The sequence below is a fragment of the Lepidochelys olivacea genome, assembly GCF_965140295.1.
Source record: "Lepidochelys olivacea isolate rLepOli2 genome assembly, chromosome: 14".
Taxonomy (NCBI): Eukaryota; Metazoa; Chordata; order Testudines; family Cheloniidae; genus Lepidochelys; species Lepidochelys olivacea.
Window position 1 is genome coordinate 37,820,909 of NC_140424.1, and position 19,041 is coordinate 37,839,949.

A 19,041-nucleotide genomic window follows, 5' to 3' on the forward strand; every position below is an offset into this window, starting at 1 on the left:
AGCTACAGCTCACTTCATCGGATGCAAGAAGGAGACTCCAAGAGCAGGGGGCCGTAGGCAGGGGTCCATAGATCCCGTGCCTTAATCCAGCCCTGTAAATGCTCCCTGAAGGATAGATAGGGTTGCTGTGTTCATCGTGACTGTGAAGCAGGGGTGCTGGAACGGGGGGGTCCAGGGGGCCATAGCCCTCCCACATTTTACTGGCTGTAAGGGCAAATGAGGGGTGGAGGGAGAAGAGTGAGCAGAGGGCGGAGTCTTAGGGGGAAGAGGCAACCTCAGGAGAAGGGGTGGCGTGAGGGCAGGAGCTCAGGGGGAAGGGGCGGCGCAGGGGTAGGGCCTCGGGGGGAAGGGGCAGTGCGAGGGTAGGGGCTTGGGGGGCTCTGGGAGAAGGGACAGCATGAGGGCAGGGCTTGGGGAGAAGGGGCGTGGCATGAGGGTGGGACCTCGGGGGGGAAAGGGGCAGGGTGGGGGAAGGGCCTTAGGAGGAAGGGGTGGCACCAAAGCAGAGACTCGGGGGAAGAGATGGCGCAGCAGCAGGGCCTTGGGGGAAGGAGCGGCATGAAGGGGCAGGGTGGGGGCAGGGCCTTGGGAGGAAGAAGCGGTTCCAAGGCAGGGCCTTGTGGGGGGGGGAAGGGGCAGGGCCTTGGGGGAAGGGGCTCAGGGGGAAGGGGCAGCACAGGGGTGGGGCTTCGGGGAAAGCAGCAGTGCTGAGCCCCCGCCAGCTTCGGGGGAGAGGGGAAGCAAGGGCGGAGCATGGGTGGGGCCACAGCCTGGGTTAGGGGAGGCTTAGCCTCCCCTGGCCTATTATACCCACCGTTCATGCATATATTAGTCTGAAAAGGGAAGGATTGAATTGGCCGGGATGCAGAGTGTTTCCTACTTTACCTAGTATTTCTGGGCAGCCTCCTCAGCGAAAAGCACTTTGTGAGATCTGTGCTCTGCCGATTCCCAACGTGCCACACACACGACTTCCCCGTCCTCTTCACAGAACAGGTTGAGTTTCTCCTGGTGTCTTACGCACAGCTTCTCCTGTCCCTTCCTTTCCAGGAGTTTGATGGTTTCAGTGCTATTCACCAGTTCCCAGTTGGGCTGGAGAGTCCTTTTCTGGATCCGAGCTCGGCAGTTTGGGCAGCACAAAGGTTCGAAATCCCCCTTTCCCCCAGCCTCGCAGTAGTTAGTGATGTAGACCCAGCAGAAGTTGTGGCCATACTCTGCGTTCACCAGCTCTTTCATATAATCCAGGCAGATGGAGCATTTGGTTTCCTCTTGGATTTCCTGTGCAGGAGTCACTGAGGTCATGTCTCCTTGGATCTCTGGGTTTCTGTTCTCTCTGCCTTCTGCTAGATACCAAAAATGATGGGCTTAATAAAAAACACTGGATTTATGGCTCATTACACCAATCTGTAACCCACTAACCTTCTCTGTCCTGAGCCGGAGAGGGGTTAACTGCTCACTTCACCTTGCAACATGTGTTAACTCCTTATCTGTTCCACCTTGTATTTAGCTGCAAAACTCTGAGGTTACGTCTACACTACAACAAAAAGCCCGCAGTTTGAAAGAGGTGCTGAGTATAGAGCTGCCTGTGTTGGGTCTGTGGTATAGACCAATAAGGATTGTGGTTCCCAGAGTCTGACAGCCTTTCGCTACCAGGAAATTCACTCAACCAAATTAAATAAATAGAATAGAATGGGCCTGGCTGGTGAGGGTGGAGTCAGCTTATGGGAAAGACAGGATCTAAGCATTCCCTTTAGGCCCAGATCAAGGGATTTAGGTACCTTTGAGGATCTGGTCCCTACAGGACTAAATCCCCCTCTGGGATGGTCAGTCTTTAGCAGCATTTCCTGGTACTGCTACCCAATCCTAGGAAATCTTGGAGATTTCCCTCAAAAATAAACCAAAGTGTCTTCATTTCTAGCACATTTCCCGTTCAGGAATGCTTTACTGAGTTATATAATTAATCCCGTTCAGGCTTGTGGCCTATAGGGCTATTCTGATTGCTTGCCCATATATCTTTTCTTACAAGTTTGATCATTTGTTACATTAAAAGTATGTTCTTTGTTATTACAATAGGTTTATTATAGAAGGTCCTTGCAAATTCTATGTAGCCTGATTCTGGGCTAAGAACCTTATTATCTTCTGATCAGATGAACTGGCGAGCCTATAACCCATATTATCTATTAATCACCCATAAAATCGGGCAACATCCTGTTAATCTGTAGCTGAAAATACAACCTGGGAAATGCCCTGATGATTCATTGTTATTTCTCCTTGAGCTTGGAGCATATCCTTGGCTCTGCACAACACACGGTCACTTCCCCAACTGATGAGGGAACTTGTAATCCACTGTGGAAGTGGGACCTCTGCTCAACCAGCGCTTTGGATCAATATGGTTAAAGCAAAGTATCTTGACAGTAAAAAACACCAGAAGCAAGATCTGCTGAAGGCAAATCAGAGTGCGATAAGATATCTCCTAATCTCTGACATTCAAATAAGATTTTTCACTTCAAGACAGTCACCTTCCCCACTCCTGGGCAGTCTGGGGATCTGAGCCACAGCCAGCTGAGGCCTATAGAAAGACTACAGGGCCCAAGATATTTAGGTGCCTAACTCATATGTGATTTAGGCACCTAAGCATCTTTGAGGATGCTGGAGCTGGAGCTGTGAGACAACCTGAGTGATTGCAGCAAGCTCCCAGCTAGTCCTGTGGTCACAGTGGAGGAGATGGGAGAGCTGTAGAGGATGAAGGTATCCTGTGGGAGAGACCCCAGCCCCTCTCCTCTCTATCCCTGAAGGGAGAATCTCGACACATCTTCCTCTCTCCTCCACCTGCTCAGATTTAGGGTAAGGGAGACACAAACATACCCATAAAGGAGTAAGGCCCACAAGGTATTCAAGCACCTAACTCCCATTGAAACCAAAGGGATTTAGGCACCTTTGAGGATCTGAGCCTAACTCCTTTATCCCCAAGGGTAGGAGCAAGTCATTTGGGGGCTGAAGGTCCTAGTTTGGATCCCTATTAATAACTGTGATGTCTGTCCCGAGGCCTGTACACGGGGCCTTGACTATGTAAGCTCCATCGAGGCGTCAAGATTTGGATCCAGCAGGCTAAACAGAGTGCAATGGGGCAGGATACTTCCTAAACTACTACTTCTTCTTTCTTATGGCTTGGGTAGATAGCAACACCTACAAAGGTAAATCTAAGTTTAATAGCCAGCACATTGCCGCAGCAGTGAGCTGATGAACGTCCTTCAGGTCCCCGGCAAAAGAACAAAGGGGACATTCAGATATGACGTGCTCTATCATTTGGGCCTGGTGACCAGTCACATACAGGTGTTTGCCGCATTTTCCACTTAAAGAGGGTTTGTCCACATCTGCCCCATTTCTAAACTGACAAAGGGGGGGGCGCTGTTCATCTGGCTGCGGCTACCATTCCCTGTAACCCATCTTGAGGGCACAGAACATTTCAAGGGGGGGGGGGGGCAAACAAAGAAACAGCAACCCTTTTTCTGATCACTTCCGAGTTTATTTCTGTATTTAATGCCAAATGGCCCAGACAAGAGGACCCTTTAGCATCCTCTAGAGACCCTGTTCTAAAAACACTTTGGGCCCAGATTATGTGAATCATTTAAAAAAAGAGAGAATTTGCTCAAATAACACTGCCTAATGTCCACCAAACCCTCTTTGCAGCTGGGGAATCTTAATTTCCAATTATCCTGTAAAAATACAAAGCGGTGCTGTAAAGAAAGGGACATGCTTCCAGGGGCAAGTCGTTCACTGATGTTATTGGGTAGTACTGGAACTCTGTTAGCATGTGCCGGTACACGTCTGGGCTCTGGGGCCAATGGTGCTGTATTTCAAGACATCCCCTGCCCTTAAGAGTTCACAATCTGTGTAGATGAGGAGAGAAAGCAGGCGGACACAAACAAAGGAGGACGGACTCAGGAATCAGCCTGGCACAGGAATCGCAATAAGCAGCCATTGCACAGCCGCAACCTGGCCCCTTGCTCCTAAAATAAGCAGATTAATCAGTACAGTACAGAAACCTCAGCCCCGTTCACAAAGTGACTGATACTCCAAAGCCTCCCTCTCCAAGGGGCTCTGCCCTCTCTGCTCCCCTCCAGTCAAACAACTTCCCAGCCTGCCCAGCGCTATTGACCACCTCCGTAACCCAAGGAGTGACTAGGGCAGCAGGGGAGAGGCTAGTTCTTTAGCTGGAAGGTGAGGAACAGAATTCCAGCTCCTCCCTGGCTGGCCATCCCCAGCCATCAGGGCCCACAGGGGCCTAGATCCCTCCGCAGCTCCCAGCTTCTCTCCAGGGAGAGAGAAAGTGGCTCATTCTGGGCTCTCTCACTGGGAAACAGTTTCTAGCGGGTGAAGGGGAGCAGAGCGGCCGTGGACTGGAGATTGTTACCTGGGGGCACAGGGGCAGTGAGGAGCAAGGCAGCTGGAAACTATTTACTTTTCAGAAAGTCGGACAGGGAATAAAAACTTTTCCTTTTTGTGGGCTGGGGGGTGGCTGCCTGGGCTGAATGGGGCTCTGTTCCCCTTATAGGGTAGGTGGCATGGGCTGGATAGCGGTGGATCGGCCTGCGGGGGTGACAAGTGTTTGGCCTCAGTTTCCCTTGTTGGAAGGTACTGAGCCGAGAGTTGTGTGAGACAGGGGTTGCGTGCTCTGCTGAGGCAGTGGCTAGGTTTAATTCAGTGCTGCTCATTCTTTCTGGATATTGGAGAAAGCCTGGGGGTGCGAAGCAGACACGATGGTGACCTTTTTGGGGAAAATGACTGTTGGAGATGTGGATTTGAAACCTCATTTCTGAAGGAGCCAGTCTGAGCCAGGACACCTTTCCCACCACCCAGAAGAAAGGGAGGACTCTCTCCCCAGTGAAAGAGGCCCTCAGGTAGCAGAAGATGAGGGACTTGCGATCAGCATCGAAAAGTGCCACCTGCCCCCCTTCATAGTCCAAAGAAACCCGGATCCTCTGGGGGACCCAGCTCAGAGACAGGGGGATTTCTTCAGATGAGGTGAGTGCCCAGTACTCACCTCTGCGCAGAGCTACAGAGAAGATCCCTCCCTCAGGGCTATATTTGACCGGTCCCTTCCTCTTCACCGACTCTCTGGCTACCCCCACGGCCCAGCCTCCCCCTTCGCCCACCTCCAGCTCCCAGTAATGTCTCCCTGAGGTGAATCCCTCACAGCCCAGCACACAGAGAGAAGAATCAAATCTCTTGGCATTGTGGGGCAGATCCTGCCAGGCATCTCCATATTTCACATGTTGCCGATCCTCAGACAGGATGAGTTTGGGATGAGCCGTGTCTGGATCCAGAGTCACATTCACTGGGGAGAGAGAGAATCTGAGTGTTAGGGGCAGAGCTCAGCCCTGGGAGAGGCTGGGACCCTCCCTGATTTCCTGCCTGTCTCAGGTCCCAGGGAGCTGCCCCTGCAGGGGGCTGAGCAGCCATTTCACGTCAGCTCCCTTCTGCCAGGCACTAGGAGGCACTGTAAGAACTGACTCTGCATCTGCTCCTACCGGGGCTGCTGTACCCCCACAGCTAGGGTGGGAGTGGGGGCAAAGTTGAGTGAAAGAGGGAGCATTTTCAGCTGTCCACTGGGGAAACCCTCTGGCTAGCCCAGAGAGAAGGGGAGAGGAGGGGACAGCATGGGGAAATGGAAGTGACACTGGGTGGAAGGAGAGACCCACTACCTATGGGGAAGGAAGACAGTGGGAACCCTGTGGAAGGGCACCCAACCCATGGAAGGGCAGGAAGTGTGGGAATATGGCATCAGAGTCCAGGAGGAAAAGACAAGAAAGCAATGGGGCTGGAGGAGAGAGAATGATGGGAGTCATGCTCCAAGGAGACACTGGGGGATGGAGACATCACACCACTGACTCCCAGCCCATCTGTATATCACCTCTTCTCAGTCGTATGCTTAGAGCAGTAATGGCCTCTCCACCAAGCCCTTTTCCTACAAGTCTCCGGAGGCGGGAAACTACCATGAGGTAGGAAACTGGCTCTGTTTGATCCCAGACTTTTCTTCTGCAAGTGAATCCAGATCCGCAAACCCGTCTCCTCTTCGGTTCTTCTCATTGTTACAATATCCCCGGGGAAAACTTACCCTTTTCACCTACGTTTTCCATCTCCTTTGCCAAAAATTGACTCCCTTCCACCTCCAGCTCAAATACCAGGATGTCTAGAGAGAAGACAGGGGGAGAAGAGACGCATTTTCATACACTCATATTTATGATAAGGTTTCCTACAACTGACATGCTTTATTTCTGTGACACAAACTCAGGGGAAGGGAGCTCAGATACCCAGAGAGAGAAACAAAGGAAGAGAGCATAAATAATAAAATTCACTCTTGTTGTTGTTGGTTCTCTATTGTATTTTTGTAGGCATATTTTGTGATTCCCCATAATTATATTTGTGATTCTCCATGATTAGTCCCCCACAATTTAAAGTACAGGGCACTACCAATTAAAAGATCTTTCGGGTCTCTTGTTCACTTGCAAGCTGCTGATGGTGTCTGCCTAAAGCTTGTAAACCACTCAATTGCTCTAAGTGATACTTTGTAATTGATGTTGACATTTTGTGACAACAACTGTTCTTAGAAATGACACAGACACTCCCACCCTCTGTAGTTTTATCTCACTTTACATATTAAAAGACAGGGAGTTTCAAATGAATTAGCAACACCCCAAAAGTTAAAAAGACAGTAGAATAACTGTGATTAAGATAAAGAACGTATGTGAATGAATGATTGGTTCAGATGAATAATGGTAATGAATGAATGGTTCAGAAGGTGCCAGCCTAGGAATTCAGTATCGATGGGCCGAAGAATGTGCAGAGTGGAGACAATCAGATGACCCCAGAGGGCAGACTGGAATCCACCCAACAGCCTCAAGGATGGAAGAACCGAAGAACAAGATAACATCTGGCAGCACAGAGCCGTCAGGAATGTGCCATCTGCTGATTGATTCAGCAACAACATGATGAAGCAATTCCCATGGACTGGCATAGGAATAAATTCCTATAAAAATGGACTCTAGAAAGTGAGAACTTTGAGTCTGGTTCTGCTGCCACCCTCCAGGAGCATCGGATGTGCATCTGACACGGACTTGACTCCACTCTTGTGAACAGGCTACCTGGCCAGTACTCTGTCACGGGCAACTTCTAGGCTGGTTAACTATAACAACTAAGCAGAATGAATGTATGAATGGATGTGTGTATAAATAAGGTATAAGTAAGGAATTGTAGTGACATAGAATTGTGTAAAAAGAAAAGGAGTACTTGTGGCACCTTAGAGACTAACCAATTTATTAGAGCATAAGCTTTCGTGAGCTACAGCTCACTTCATCAGATGCATATCGTGGAAACTGCAGCAGACTTTATATATACACAGAGAATATGAACCAATACCTCCTCCCACCCCACTGTCCTGCTGGTAATAGCTTATCTAAAGTGATCATCAGGTGGGCCATTTCCAGCACAAATCCAGGTTTTCTCACCCTCCACCCCCCCACACAAATTCACTCTCCTGCTGGTGATAGCCCATCCAAAGTGACAACTCTTTACACAATGTGCATGACAATCAAGTTGGGCTATTTCCTGCACAAATCCAGGTTTTCTCACATTCCCCCCACCCCCATACACACACAAACTCACTCTCCTGCTGGTAATAGCTCATCCAAACTGACCACTCTTCAAGTTTAAATCCAAGTTAAACCAGAACATCTGGGGGGGGGGGTAGGAAAAAACAAGAGGAAACAGGCTACCTTGCATAATGACTTAGCCACTCCCAGTCTCTATTTAAGCCTAAATTAATAGTATCCAATTTGCAAATGAATTCCAATTCAGCAGTTTCTCGCTGGAGTCTGGATTTGAAGTTTTTTTGTTTTAAGATAGCGACCTTCATGTCTGTGATTGCGTGACCAGAGAGATTGAAGTGTTCTCCGACTGGTTTATGAATGTTATAATTCTTGACATCTGATTTGTGTCCATTTATTCTTTTACGTAGAGACTGTCCAGTTTGACCAATGTGCATGGCAGAGGGGCATTGCTGGCACATGATGGATCACATTGGTGGATGTGCAGGTGAACGAGCCTCTGATAGTGTGGCTGATGTTATTAGGCCCTGTGATGGTGTCCCCTGAATAGATATGTGGGCACAATTGGCAACGGGCTTTGTTGCAAGGATAAGTTCCTGGGTTAGTGGTTCTGTTGTGTGGTATGTGGTTGTTGGTGAGTATTTGCTTCAGGTTGTGGGGCTGTCTGTAGGCAAGGACTGGCCTGTCTCCCAAGATTTGTGAGAGTGTTGGGTCATCCTTTAGGATAGGTTGTAGATCCTTAATAATGCGTTGGAGGGGTTTTAGTTGGGGGCTGAAGGTGATAGCTAGTGGCGTTCTGTTATTTTCTTTGTTAGGCCTGTCCTGTAGTAGGTGACTTCTGGGAACTCTTCTGGCTCTATCAATCTGTTTCTTCACTTCTGCAGGTGGGTATTGTAGTTGTAAGAATGCTTGATAGAGATCTTGTAGGTGTTTGTCTCTGTCTGAGGGGTTGGAGCAAATGCGGTTGTATCGCAGAGCTTGGCTGTAGACGATGGATCGTGTGGTGTGGTCAGGGTGAAAGCTGGAGGCATGCAGGTAGGAATAGCGGTCAGTAGGTTTCCGGTATAGGGTGGTGTTTATGTGACCATTGTTTATTAGCACTGTAGTGTCCAGGAAGTGGATCTCTTGTGTGGACTGGACCAGGCTGAGGTTGGTGGTGGGATGGAAATTGTTGAAATCATGGTGGAATTCCTCAAGGGCTTCTTTTCCATGGGTCCAGATGATGAAGATGTCATCAATATAGCGCAAGTAGAGTAGGGGCTTTAGGTGACGAGAGCTGAGGAAGCGTTGTTCTAAATCAGCCATAAAAATGTTGGCATACTGTGGGGCCATGCGGGTACCCATAGCAGTGCCGCTGATCTGAAGGTATACATTGTCCCCAAATGTGAAGTAGTTATGGGTAAGGACAAAGTCACAAAGTTCAGCCACCAGGTTAGCCGTGACATTATCGGGGATAGTGTTCTTGACGGCTTGTAGTCCATCTTTGTGTGGAATGTTGGTGTAGAGGGCTTCTACATCCATAGTGGCCAGGATGGTGTTATCAGGAAGATCACCGATGGATTGAAGTTTCCTCAGGAAGTCAGTGGTGTCTCGAAGGTAGCTGGGAGTGCTGGTAGCGTAGGGCCTGAGGAGGGAGTCTACATAGCCAGACAATCCTGCTGTCAGGGTGCCAACGCCTGAGATGATGGGGCGCCCAGGATTTCCAGGTTTATGGATCTTGGGTAGTAGATAGAATATCCCAGGTCGGGGTTCCAGGGGTGTGTCTGTGCGGATTTGATCTTGTGCTTTTTCAGGAAGTTTCTTGAGCAAATGCTGTAGTTGCTTTTGGTAACTCTCAGTGGGATCAGAGGGTAATGGCTTGTAGAAACTCGTGTTGGAGAGCTGCCGAGCAGCCTCTTGTTCATATTCCGACCTATTCATGATGACAACAGCACCTCATTTGTCAGCCTTTTTGATTATGATGTCAGAGTTGTTTCTGAGGCTGTGGATGGCATTGCGTTCCGCATGGCTGAGGTTATGGGGCAAGTGATGCTGCTTTTCCACAATTTCAGCCCGTGCACGTCAGCGGAAGCACTCTATGTAGAAGTCCAGTCTGCTGTTTCGACCTTCAGGAGGAGTCCACCTAGAATCCCTCTTTCTGTAGTGTTGGTAGGGAGACCTCTGTGGATTAGTATGCTGTTCAGAGGTATTTTGGAAATATTCCTTGAGTCGGAGACGTCGAAAATAGGATTCTAGGTCACCACAGAACTGTGTCATGTTCGTGGGGGTGGAGGGGCAGAAGGAGAGGCCCCGAGATAGAACAGCTGCTTCTGCTGGGCTGAGAGTATAGTTGGATAGGTTAACAATATTGCTAGGTGGGTTGAGGGAACCATTGCTGTGGCCCCTTGTAGCATGTAGTAGTTTAGAAAGTTTAGTGTCCTTTTTCTTTTGTAGAGAAGCATAGTGTGCCCCTCTGCCATGTACATTGGTACTCTTGTTTTTTCCTACCCCCCCCCCCCCAGATGTTCTGGTTTAACTTGGATTTAAACTTGAAGAGTGGTCAGTTTGGATGAGCTATTACCAGCAGGAGAGTGAGTTTGTGTGTGTGTATGGGGGTGGGGGGGATGTGAGAAAACCTGGATTTGTGCAGGGAATAGCCCAACTTGATTGTCATGCACATTGTGTAAAGAGTTGTCACTTTGGATGGGCTATCACCAGCAGGAGAGTGAATTTGTGTGGGGGGGTGGAGGGTGAGAAAACCTGGATTTGTGCTGGAAATGGCCCACCTGATGATCACTTTAGATAAGCTATTACCAGCAGGACAGTGGGGTGGGAGGAGGTATTGTTTCATATTCTCTGTGTATATATAAAGTCTGCTGCAGTTTCCACGATATGCATCTGATGAAGTGAGCTGTAGCTCACGAAAGCTTATGCTCTAATAAATTGGTTAGTCTCTAAGGTGCCACAAGTCCTCCTTTTCTTTTTGCGAATACAGACTAACAGGGCTGTTACTCTGAAACCTAACATAGAATTGTGTGTTTTTATCTTTGTATTATATTTACAATAAATGGGGCATTTTGCCTTATCCCCTTTACAAGATCCTATTGGTCTTATTTTTATGATATAACATTTTCTCTTCCCTTGGCCCTTCCCGGGAATGTATAACCTATTTTTTTACTATTATTGAGTTGGGCTTGACATCAACACTGTTTATCCAGAGCCCATGTCTTCCCACAGTGACATTTTGATTTGCACTTCTTGATACCTTTGAATTCCCTCAGAAACTTCTCCAGAATGATCCTTTTCTGGGAGAAATCACAGATTCTCTTTTCCAGCTCAGAAGGACTTTCCACCGCCACCTGGGCCTTCCCTTTCTCACACCTAGAGAGAAACAGGCTTTGCTAAGGAATCGCAGTTTGCTGTGTAATTATGCATTCATTATGTTCTGATCATCTTGGAAGTGAAAGCTGTGAAGTGGAGCAGCCTGCTGGATAACTTGCTCTACTCGGGGCAGGTAGGCCCAGCTCCACAAAGTTACTTGGGCAACAAAACCTCAGATTTGGGTGCCAATGTCCCGATTTTAGGTGCCACAATCCATGTGCTCCAGCTGCTGCCAAACCCTAAAGGCACCTAAATTTGCTCAGCATTGACATTTTCACAGTGCAAGTGCCCTAGGTGCCTACGTTCTTGCTTCTCACCAGATGTCCGGATGCCCAAGCCCCAGAACAATCCACTAACTGGGGGAAGAGAGGCATTCCTCTGCCTAAGCCTCCCGTGCAGCCCAATTTGGTAACCATGCTCAGACATCACCTCTGCTGGATTGGGTCCCTATTGGCATAGGTGGCACATGAGTCTTCCATTTGGGGAGATTCACACGCTGGAAGCTCCCTAGAAGTGAGGCGGGGGCCACTGGTGGCTGGACCATGGCCCCACCCTAGAGACCATGCCCCTGAGACCCCGCCCCTATTTGGCCTCTTCCCCTGGAGGCCCAGCCCTGGCCCCATCACTTTTTCCTGCCTTATGCAAGCAACCCGGGGGCGGCGGGGAGGGATGGAGAGGAGCAAGGGGTGGGCAGGGAGTGGCCTCGGGGGAAGAGAAACACAGCATGGGTGGAAAGAGGCAGGCAGGGCCATGGGGGAAGAGGTCGAGTGGGGGTAGGGCGGAGCGAAGGCAAGGCCATGGTCCAGGCACCAGTGGGGGACCTTCCCACTTCCATGGAGCTTTGCTTCTGGTTCTCCAAAGGCAGTGGCTGGCCAGCACGCCTCCAGACAGGTGACCCGTGCTGTATCTGCGGCATTTCCCCCCTGCATGGCCGGCCTTTTCAGGAGGCTCAGCCTTCCCTGGCCTTTTATACGCGCCACCCATGCTTACTGGAGAACTTACACAAAATGGCTGGGGGGAGAAGAGACTCCTTCAGAACTTCTAGCCCAGGGATTCCAGTAGTCACCGTGGACATTGGAAACCCCCAGTTCAAGTACTCCCTCCAACTGAGGGGGGGGAAGGGTTAGGCCCAGACTGCCAGACATATTTAGGTGCCTATCTTCCACTGAAATCAATGGGAGTGAAGGGCCTAAATACCTTTGAGGTTCCGGGCCCCAGGAGTCTAAGTCTGGTGCTGTTCAGGCTCTTAAGTCACTCAGGCACTTTTGAAAACTGTGTTATCAATCTTTTGTTTTCAGTGGGTTTTTTTTTAAATTGGAAAAAAAAGAAAATACTTTCTTAAAACCCAAGTAAATAAATGAAAATAGGTACATTAAGGAAAAAGAAACGCTGCTTTTTGAAGCTTGTGGAATAAAAATGACTTTGCCGTGTTTGTATTTCTTTCCCCGTGGGGTTTTTTTTTTTGGGGGGGGGAGGGGGGGTTAATCATAAAAGCATAAGAACGGCCAGACAGGGTCAGACCAAAGGTCCATCTAGCCCAGTGTCCTGTCTGCCGACAGTGGCCAAGGCCAGGTGCCCCAGAGGGACCAAACAGAACAGGGGACCATCCAGTGACTCATCCCCTGTCTCCCAATCAACTCTACCCAGCATGTCTTTAAGCAGGGAAGATTAGTGGCTGGGAAGATGCATATGCAAGCCCTTTCCCAGCACCGTGAGGGATCAGAGGAAGTGAGGAGCCACGTACCTGCTCAAGATGCTTCTGATATCCTAGAGGAGGGAGAGAGAGAGAGAAAAGGAGCTCCGTATCACAGGGACATGAATCAGAGCTGACAAATTATCTTGGTGCCCTTTAATTTTTTTATTTATCTCACATGTAAACTAGAGCAATAGAAGCCTCGACATACCTGCTCTAAGGTTTGAAAAACCGTACTCAGAGAAGCGTTATCAATAGTTCATAATCGAGCTGGAAGGGCATATCAAATGGGGACCCACAGGGATCTCTCCTGAATCCAGTTCTAGTCAATATCTTCATAAATTATTTGGACAATGGCAGAAAGAGTACACTTATAAAGTTTGTGGACGAAAGCAAGCTGGGAGGGGCTGCAAGTACTTTGGAGAACAGGATTAGAATTCAAAATGATCTGGACAAACTGGAGAAATGGTCTGAATTAAATAGGATGAAATTCAAAAAGGACAAATGCAAAGTGCTCCATTTAGGAAGGAACAATCTGTTGCACACATACAAAATGGGAAATGACTGCCTAGGAAGGAGTACTGCGGAAAGGGATCTGGGGGTCATAGTGGACCACAAGCTAATTATGAGTCAACAGTGTAACCACTGTTGCAAAAAAAGCAAACATCATTCTGGGATGAATTAGCAGGAGTGTTGTAAGCAAGACACAAGAAGTTATTCTTCCACTCTACTCTGTGCTGATTAGGCCCCAACTGGAGTATTGTGTCCAGTTCTGGACACCACACTTCAGGAAAGAGGTGGACAAATTGGAGAAAGTCCAGAGAAGAGCAACAAGAATGAGTAAAGGTCTAGAAAACATGACCTATGAGGGAAGATTGAAAAAAATTGGGGTTGTTTAGTCTGGAAAAGAGAAGACTGAAGGGGGACATGATAACCATCTTTAAGTATGTAAAAGGTTGTTATGAAGAGAAGGGTGATAAATTGTTCTTAACCACCGAGGACAGGACAGGAAGCAATGGGCTTACATTGCAGCAAGGGAGGTTTCGGTTGGACATTAGGAAAAGCTTCCTAACTGGCAGGGTGGTTAAGCTCTGGAACAAATTACATAGGAAGGTTGTGGAATCTCAGTCACTGGAGGTTTTTAAGGACAGTTTAGACAAACACCTGTCAGGGATGGCCTAGAGACCCTGCCTCCATGCAGGGGACAGGACTACATGACCTCTCGAGATCCCCTCCGGTCCTACTTTCTATGATTCTCTTTAACAGTGTAATCTCAGGGATATCCTCTGTACCTAACTGCTTAGTTAACTGTACTTCCCTGTCACAATCACTTTGGACCACAAATAAGTGTAACAGTAATTAATAATTATCATCCTCATTTCCAGATCTGTGTTTGAATGAAGTAGCCACATGGGCCTCGGTATTTGGCTACACACCATCCCAATGCTGCTGAGTTGGTGTTTAAGTGGTTAGCATATCTGCCTTCTAAGCCCTTCTCCTGGGTTCTTTACCCAGCCAGCAGAGGGCAATGATATCTGTAGGAGAGGACGTTTGGCTTTGTGGCCAAGCACTTGATTGAGGTGCAGGAAAACTCCATTCAGCTCTTGGGCAGAGACAGAGTGGCACTCACTTAAGGCACGGCTACACTGCCATCCGAGGCATGACTGCACGTGCAGCATGTGGGGACGTACGTGAGCTAGCTCCAATCAAAATAGCAGTGAAGCTGCTGCAGCAGCATGGATTATACACCCCAGCTGGGACCCTGGGTATGTACTTGAGCAGTGAGTCCATGGTGCCACCTGCACTGCCCTGGCTTCCCAGCAATTGTTATTGGAGCGAGCTAGATCAACGCTGACTCAGGCATGTCTACATGAGCTGCAGTCACACTCCTGCTTGCAGCGGAGACGTTCCCTTAATCTCGCTGGGTCTCAGTTTCCTACTCACAGGGAGGAGGAAAATTCATTAATAGCAACATAATTTGTTTAAAAACTACACACTGTGAGCTCTATACTGAGGTCTGAATTTTGCACTCCATGACTCGTGAGTTTTATCCTCTCCCCCTTCCCCAAATGCCTTGCAAGAATCAGGGGTCTCACCTGCAGGAATTCACTCGCGGGCTGCTGGCACTTCCCCTCCATCTCACTGATCAACTCACTGAGACGGGAAATCTCCGCTGAGAGTTTGGTGACATTTTCATTCTGCATCTTCCCAATCTCCTTTTCCAGGCCTCCCAATTGGGCCAGCAGGAGTCGCTCTTGTTCCTCCAACAGCTGGCGCAATTGCAGAATGTCAGACATGATTTTCCGTCTCTCATCATCCGTCTTCTCCTGTAACGGGCAGACACAAATAAGGAAAAGGTAGGGCAGGGGACATGTCGTGGCATACCTTGCACCAGATGTAAATTAACTAGGGCTGTCAAACGATTCAAAAAATCAACTGCAAGATTAAAAATAATAATCAGTTTAGATCACACTGTTAAACAATAATAGAATACCAATTTAAATTTATTATAAATATTTTTGGATGTTGATTTCAATTACAACACAGAATACAAAGTGTACAGGGCTCACTTTACATTGTTTTTTTTTTATTACAAATATTTGCACTGTAAAAAAAGATAAACAAAAGATGCAATCTAGAAGTCAAAGCATGAAGGGGCATACAAATGTTTAGCCTATCTGACACGTAAATACCTTGCAACGCTGGCTACAAAATAAGAAGCAAGCAGCATTATCTCCCAAAAAGATAAACAAATTTGTCTTAGTGATTGGCTGAACAAGAAGTAGGACTGAGTGGACTTGTAGGCTCTAAAGTTTTACATTGTTTTATACTTGAGTGCAGATATGTAAAAAACAATTCTACATTTGTAAGTTGCACTTTCATGTTAAAGAGATTGCACTACAGTACTTGTATAAAGTAAATTGAAATACGATTTCTTTATCCTTTTTACAGTGCAAATATTTGTAATCAAAAATTATAATATAAAGTGAGCACTGTACACTTTGTATTCTGTGTTGTAATTGAAATCAATATATTTGAAAATGTAGGAAACATCCAAAAATATTTATAATACATTTAAATTGGTATTATTGTTTAACAGTGAGATTAAAACTGCAATTAATCGTGATTAATTTTTTTTAATTGAGGTAACTAAAAACAAATTAATCACTTGAGTTAAGTGCAATTAATTGACAGCCCTAAAAGTAACATATTTTCATTGACCCCCCCCCCCCCATGGCCAGGTGTGCACATTCAAGAGAATTTCATTGCCACTTGTGAAATGTCAACAGGGCCTTTTGATAGAAACTCCCCCCACGCCAGTAGATCAGTGTTTTCCCCTAAAGCTTCCCACTTTGGTCATAATGTCTCTTAATGCTGTGTTGGCCCTAATTTGTCTTTCTGCTGCCTCTTCATGTATCATCTGATCAATGGGCTCCAACAAACCAGATTCTTCCAAGAGCAGGTTTCAGAGCGACAAGGGCAGCGGTTTATTGGGACAGAAGCCGAAGGAAGGGGTGAAAATCAGTATAGATCAAAACAAACAATTTAGGAGAATCACGATGCTCATGCAGAGACAAAAGAAAGACACACACCAGACATGCCAAACCCGAGGAAAAAAATGCAGACATTGGACTTGGTTTTGGCTTAATTGGCTTATGTGTTGCTTATTGGCTAGTTTGGGGCTTGTGGCTTGTTGGGCTTGTTGCTTCTTTTTTTTGATTGGCTCCCAGCAAGCAGGGGCAAGGGGGAGCACACAGGGCAAGGGGAGGAGAGAGTCAGGGGTGCACAGTGGGCCCACCACAGTCCCAGACTGCACTCCAGGGGGATCTAGTCTCACAGAGTGTTGGCGTTCTTAGGGATTGGCTTGTTTTGGCCTTGTTTTGAAATGGGATTAGCTAGATTTTTGGCTTATTGTGAAAGTCAGGGTGCTTATTTACTGCGTGAAAGTGGGCAACTGTGATGCACACACGGCTGCAAACATGCATGCAAAGAGCGAGAGGAACAGAGGAGCTGTGCAAACCCAAGACACACCCTGGAACAGGGCCCCTTGCCCCAGGAGCTGAAGAGTGTGGGGCTAAGCCAGAGGTCCCCAAACTGTGGGGCGCTCCCCCCTTCAGGGGGTGCAGCGGGGCCTGAGCCAGCCCCCACAGGGGGCAGGGAGGGAGCGCCGCCCAGCCCCTCCCCGTCCCCAGCTCTGCTCCAGTCCCACCTGCAGCCGCAGCCTCAGCTCCCAGCCCCGCACCTGGCCCCTCGGCGCAGCTCTGCTTCCAGCCCTGCCCCCCAGGCCCTGGCTGTGGCCCCAGCCTCTCCCCCCATCCGGAGCCATGGCCCCACTCCCAGCAGGAGCAGGCTTGGACAGGGATGGAGGGGGGTGCGACCTTCAAACGTTTTGGGACCACTGGGTGAAACCAATCCAGATTTTGGACAAAGCCCCAGCTGAGGGGAATCAGGCAATTGCCGGCAAAGAGCAGATAGAGGTGGCTGTCCTCAGGGGATGGCTAGTGCAAAGAGGAAGGCAATGTCTACACGTACAACGCTCTATGTTCTCCGATTGCCATAAAAAAAATCACCCGGGAGCAGCATGACTTATGTCGGTGGGAGAAGCACTGTGAACACGTCGGTGTAACTGACGTCGCTCGGGGGGCGGGGGGAATATTCACCCCCCCTGAGCGACAGAAGTTTTGCTGACCTAGGCAGCAGTGTATACGAAGCTGCAGAGGAAGGCTCCGGCAGGACCATGACACCAGGAAGCTAGGAGGGTAAAGCCCAGTGAGCAGGAGGCTCCGGGCGCTGGGAAACCCTGACTGTGTTTGGGAGTGGGTGTCGGAGCTCCAGTGAGGGGGAACATTTGGGAGATCAAACCAGAATGGAAGAAGAGCCCGGGGGGGCAGGGGAGGGAGAGAGAAAGTGCCCGAGCTAAATATCTTCCATAGCTGGTCAGGATATTAGACAGACACGGTAGGTGAGGTGACATCTTTTAGCGGACCAGCATCTCAAAAGCTTGTACGTTGCACCAACAGAAGTTGGTCCAATAAAAGATATTACCTCACCCACCTTCTCTCTCTCTCTCTCTCTCTCTCTCTCTCTCTAGAGCTAAATATGGACTTTTTCTTTGTGTTCTTGGAATGGACTTTGGCTTGTTGTAAACTGGTTCTGGTATGAACCAGAACGGGTACCGTTTACCAGAGAAAGCCTCTGAGAGTTCTTAAAGGATCCTGAAGAGAGGGAAAAATGGAGGGGGGGGGGGTCGGCCTTCAGAGACACCCTTAGTCAGTAAGCAGTAGTCGTGTTATTCCCCCCCCCCACCAACCTACAGATTCATAACAGGAACCTACCAGGTATTCCTGGCTTTTCCCCTCCTTGGCCTGTCTGTATTTGAGGAGTTTTTCTCTCTCTTCCTTCAGGGTCTGCAGTTGTGTCCAGATTCGTTCCTGAGCAAAGAAACACGGCATGTGATCTGTTCTGCTGGGAGGGGCATCCTGGCTGTCTTCTTCACAGAAAACAATTTAAATAAACAAAACCTATGGATCCGATTCAGACTTTAGAAAGAATTTACACAATGTATTCAACTTTACAGGAGTTGCTGGTGCTGTTTGTAGGAAAACTCACTTCCTAGAGCTTTTGAATGTAACCAGATTTGCATCTCACAATTTACTGGATTGTTTTATTGGTTAGCAATATTATAACCCTGGTCTGGATAATCCATGTAACCCAGAGGCTCTGAATAGTCCACTGTGCTGGTTTATGACTGGCCAGGATGTTTTGGAAGGAAGAATTGAATTGTTACTCTTAGGAGACTGAAATGACTGGCACAGACAGAGGCAGAATAAATTTCTCTCTGGTTGGGCTGTTTTTCTTTTTCCAGTGAGAGGCTACCCGCAGCTGAGCCGCTATAGCAGATGAGAGATTCATTCTTCATTTCCTTGGGTGTGACTGAAATACTACCCTGATGGTTGTATTTTCTAATGGACAACCTACCCCAAATTTTCAATTATTGAGGGACAGTCTTCACTCATTGATATATTTGCTTTCCACAACCCACTCTCTGTATATCTTTTCATGAGTGATGTACCCAAAAACTTGGATGCTAATATCTAAACTGTATTGTTAAATGTATTCACCTAAATTTGGTTTATTGCTGATTATGTGCTATGTATCTTATGACTTTTAAAACAAACCCTGTATTTGTGGATAATCTAAGCACTATACCCAGATGTACAGACACTCTTTTCTTAACCTGTGTACTATGTAATTTTTTTAACCTTAGCTTTAATACATTTTTTAATCTGTCCTGCTCCTACAGAACCTGGTTACAAAGAGAGTTGTTAAACAGGCAAAAGGCAGCATGACTTAGGTCTAATTCACAGACCCTAGGGTGACCAG

General features: G+C 47.9%; 1 protein-coding gene across 1 annotated transcript in view; it reads right to left on the minus strand.

Moving 5' to 3' along the window:
- Nucleotides 1-19,041, minus strand: part of LOC311530977 (uncharacterized protein) — a 53,084-nt gene that overhangs the window by 18,479 nt on the left and 15,564 nt on the right. The window contains exons 10-16 of the mRNA XM_084648049.1: nt 17,994-18,089; nt 14,754-14,984; nt 12,709-12,731; nt 10,849-10,964; nt 6,116-6,190; nt 4,460-5,335; nt 967-1,340 (exon numbers count right to left, since the gene is read on the minus strand). Coding sequence (XP_084504175.1) covers nt 967-1,340; nt 4,460-5,335; nt 6,116-6,190; nt 10,849-10,964; nt 12,709-12,731; nt 14,754-14,984; nt 17,994-18,089 — 1,791 coding nt within the window. The remainder of the gene's footprint in view (nt 1-966; nt 1,341-4,459; nt 5,336-6,115; nt 6,191-10,848; nt 10,965-12,708; nt 12,732-14,753; nt 14,985-17,993; nt 18,090-19,041) is intronic.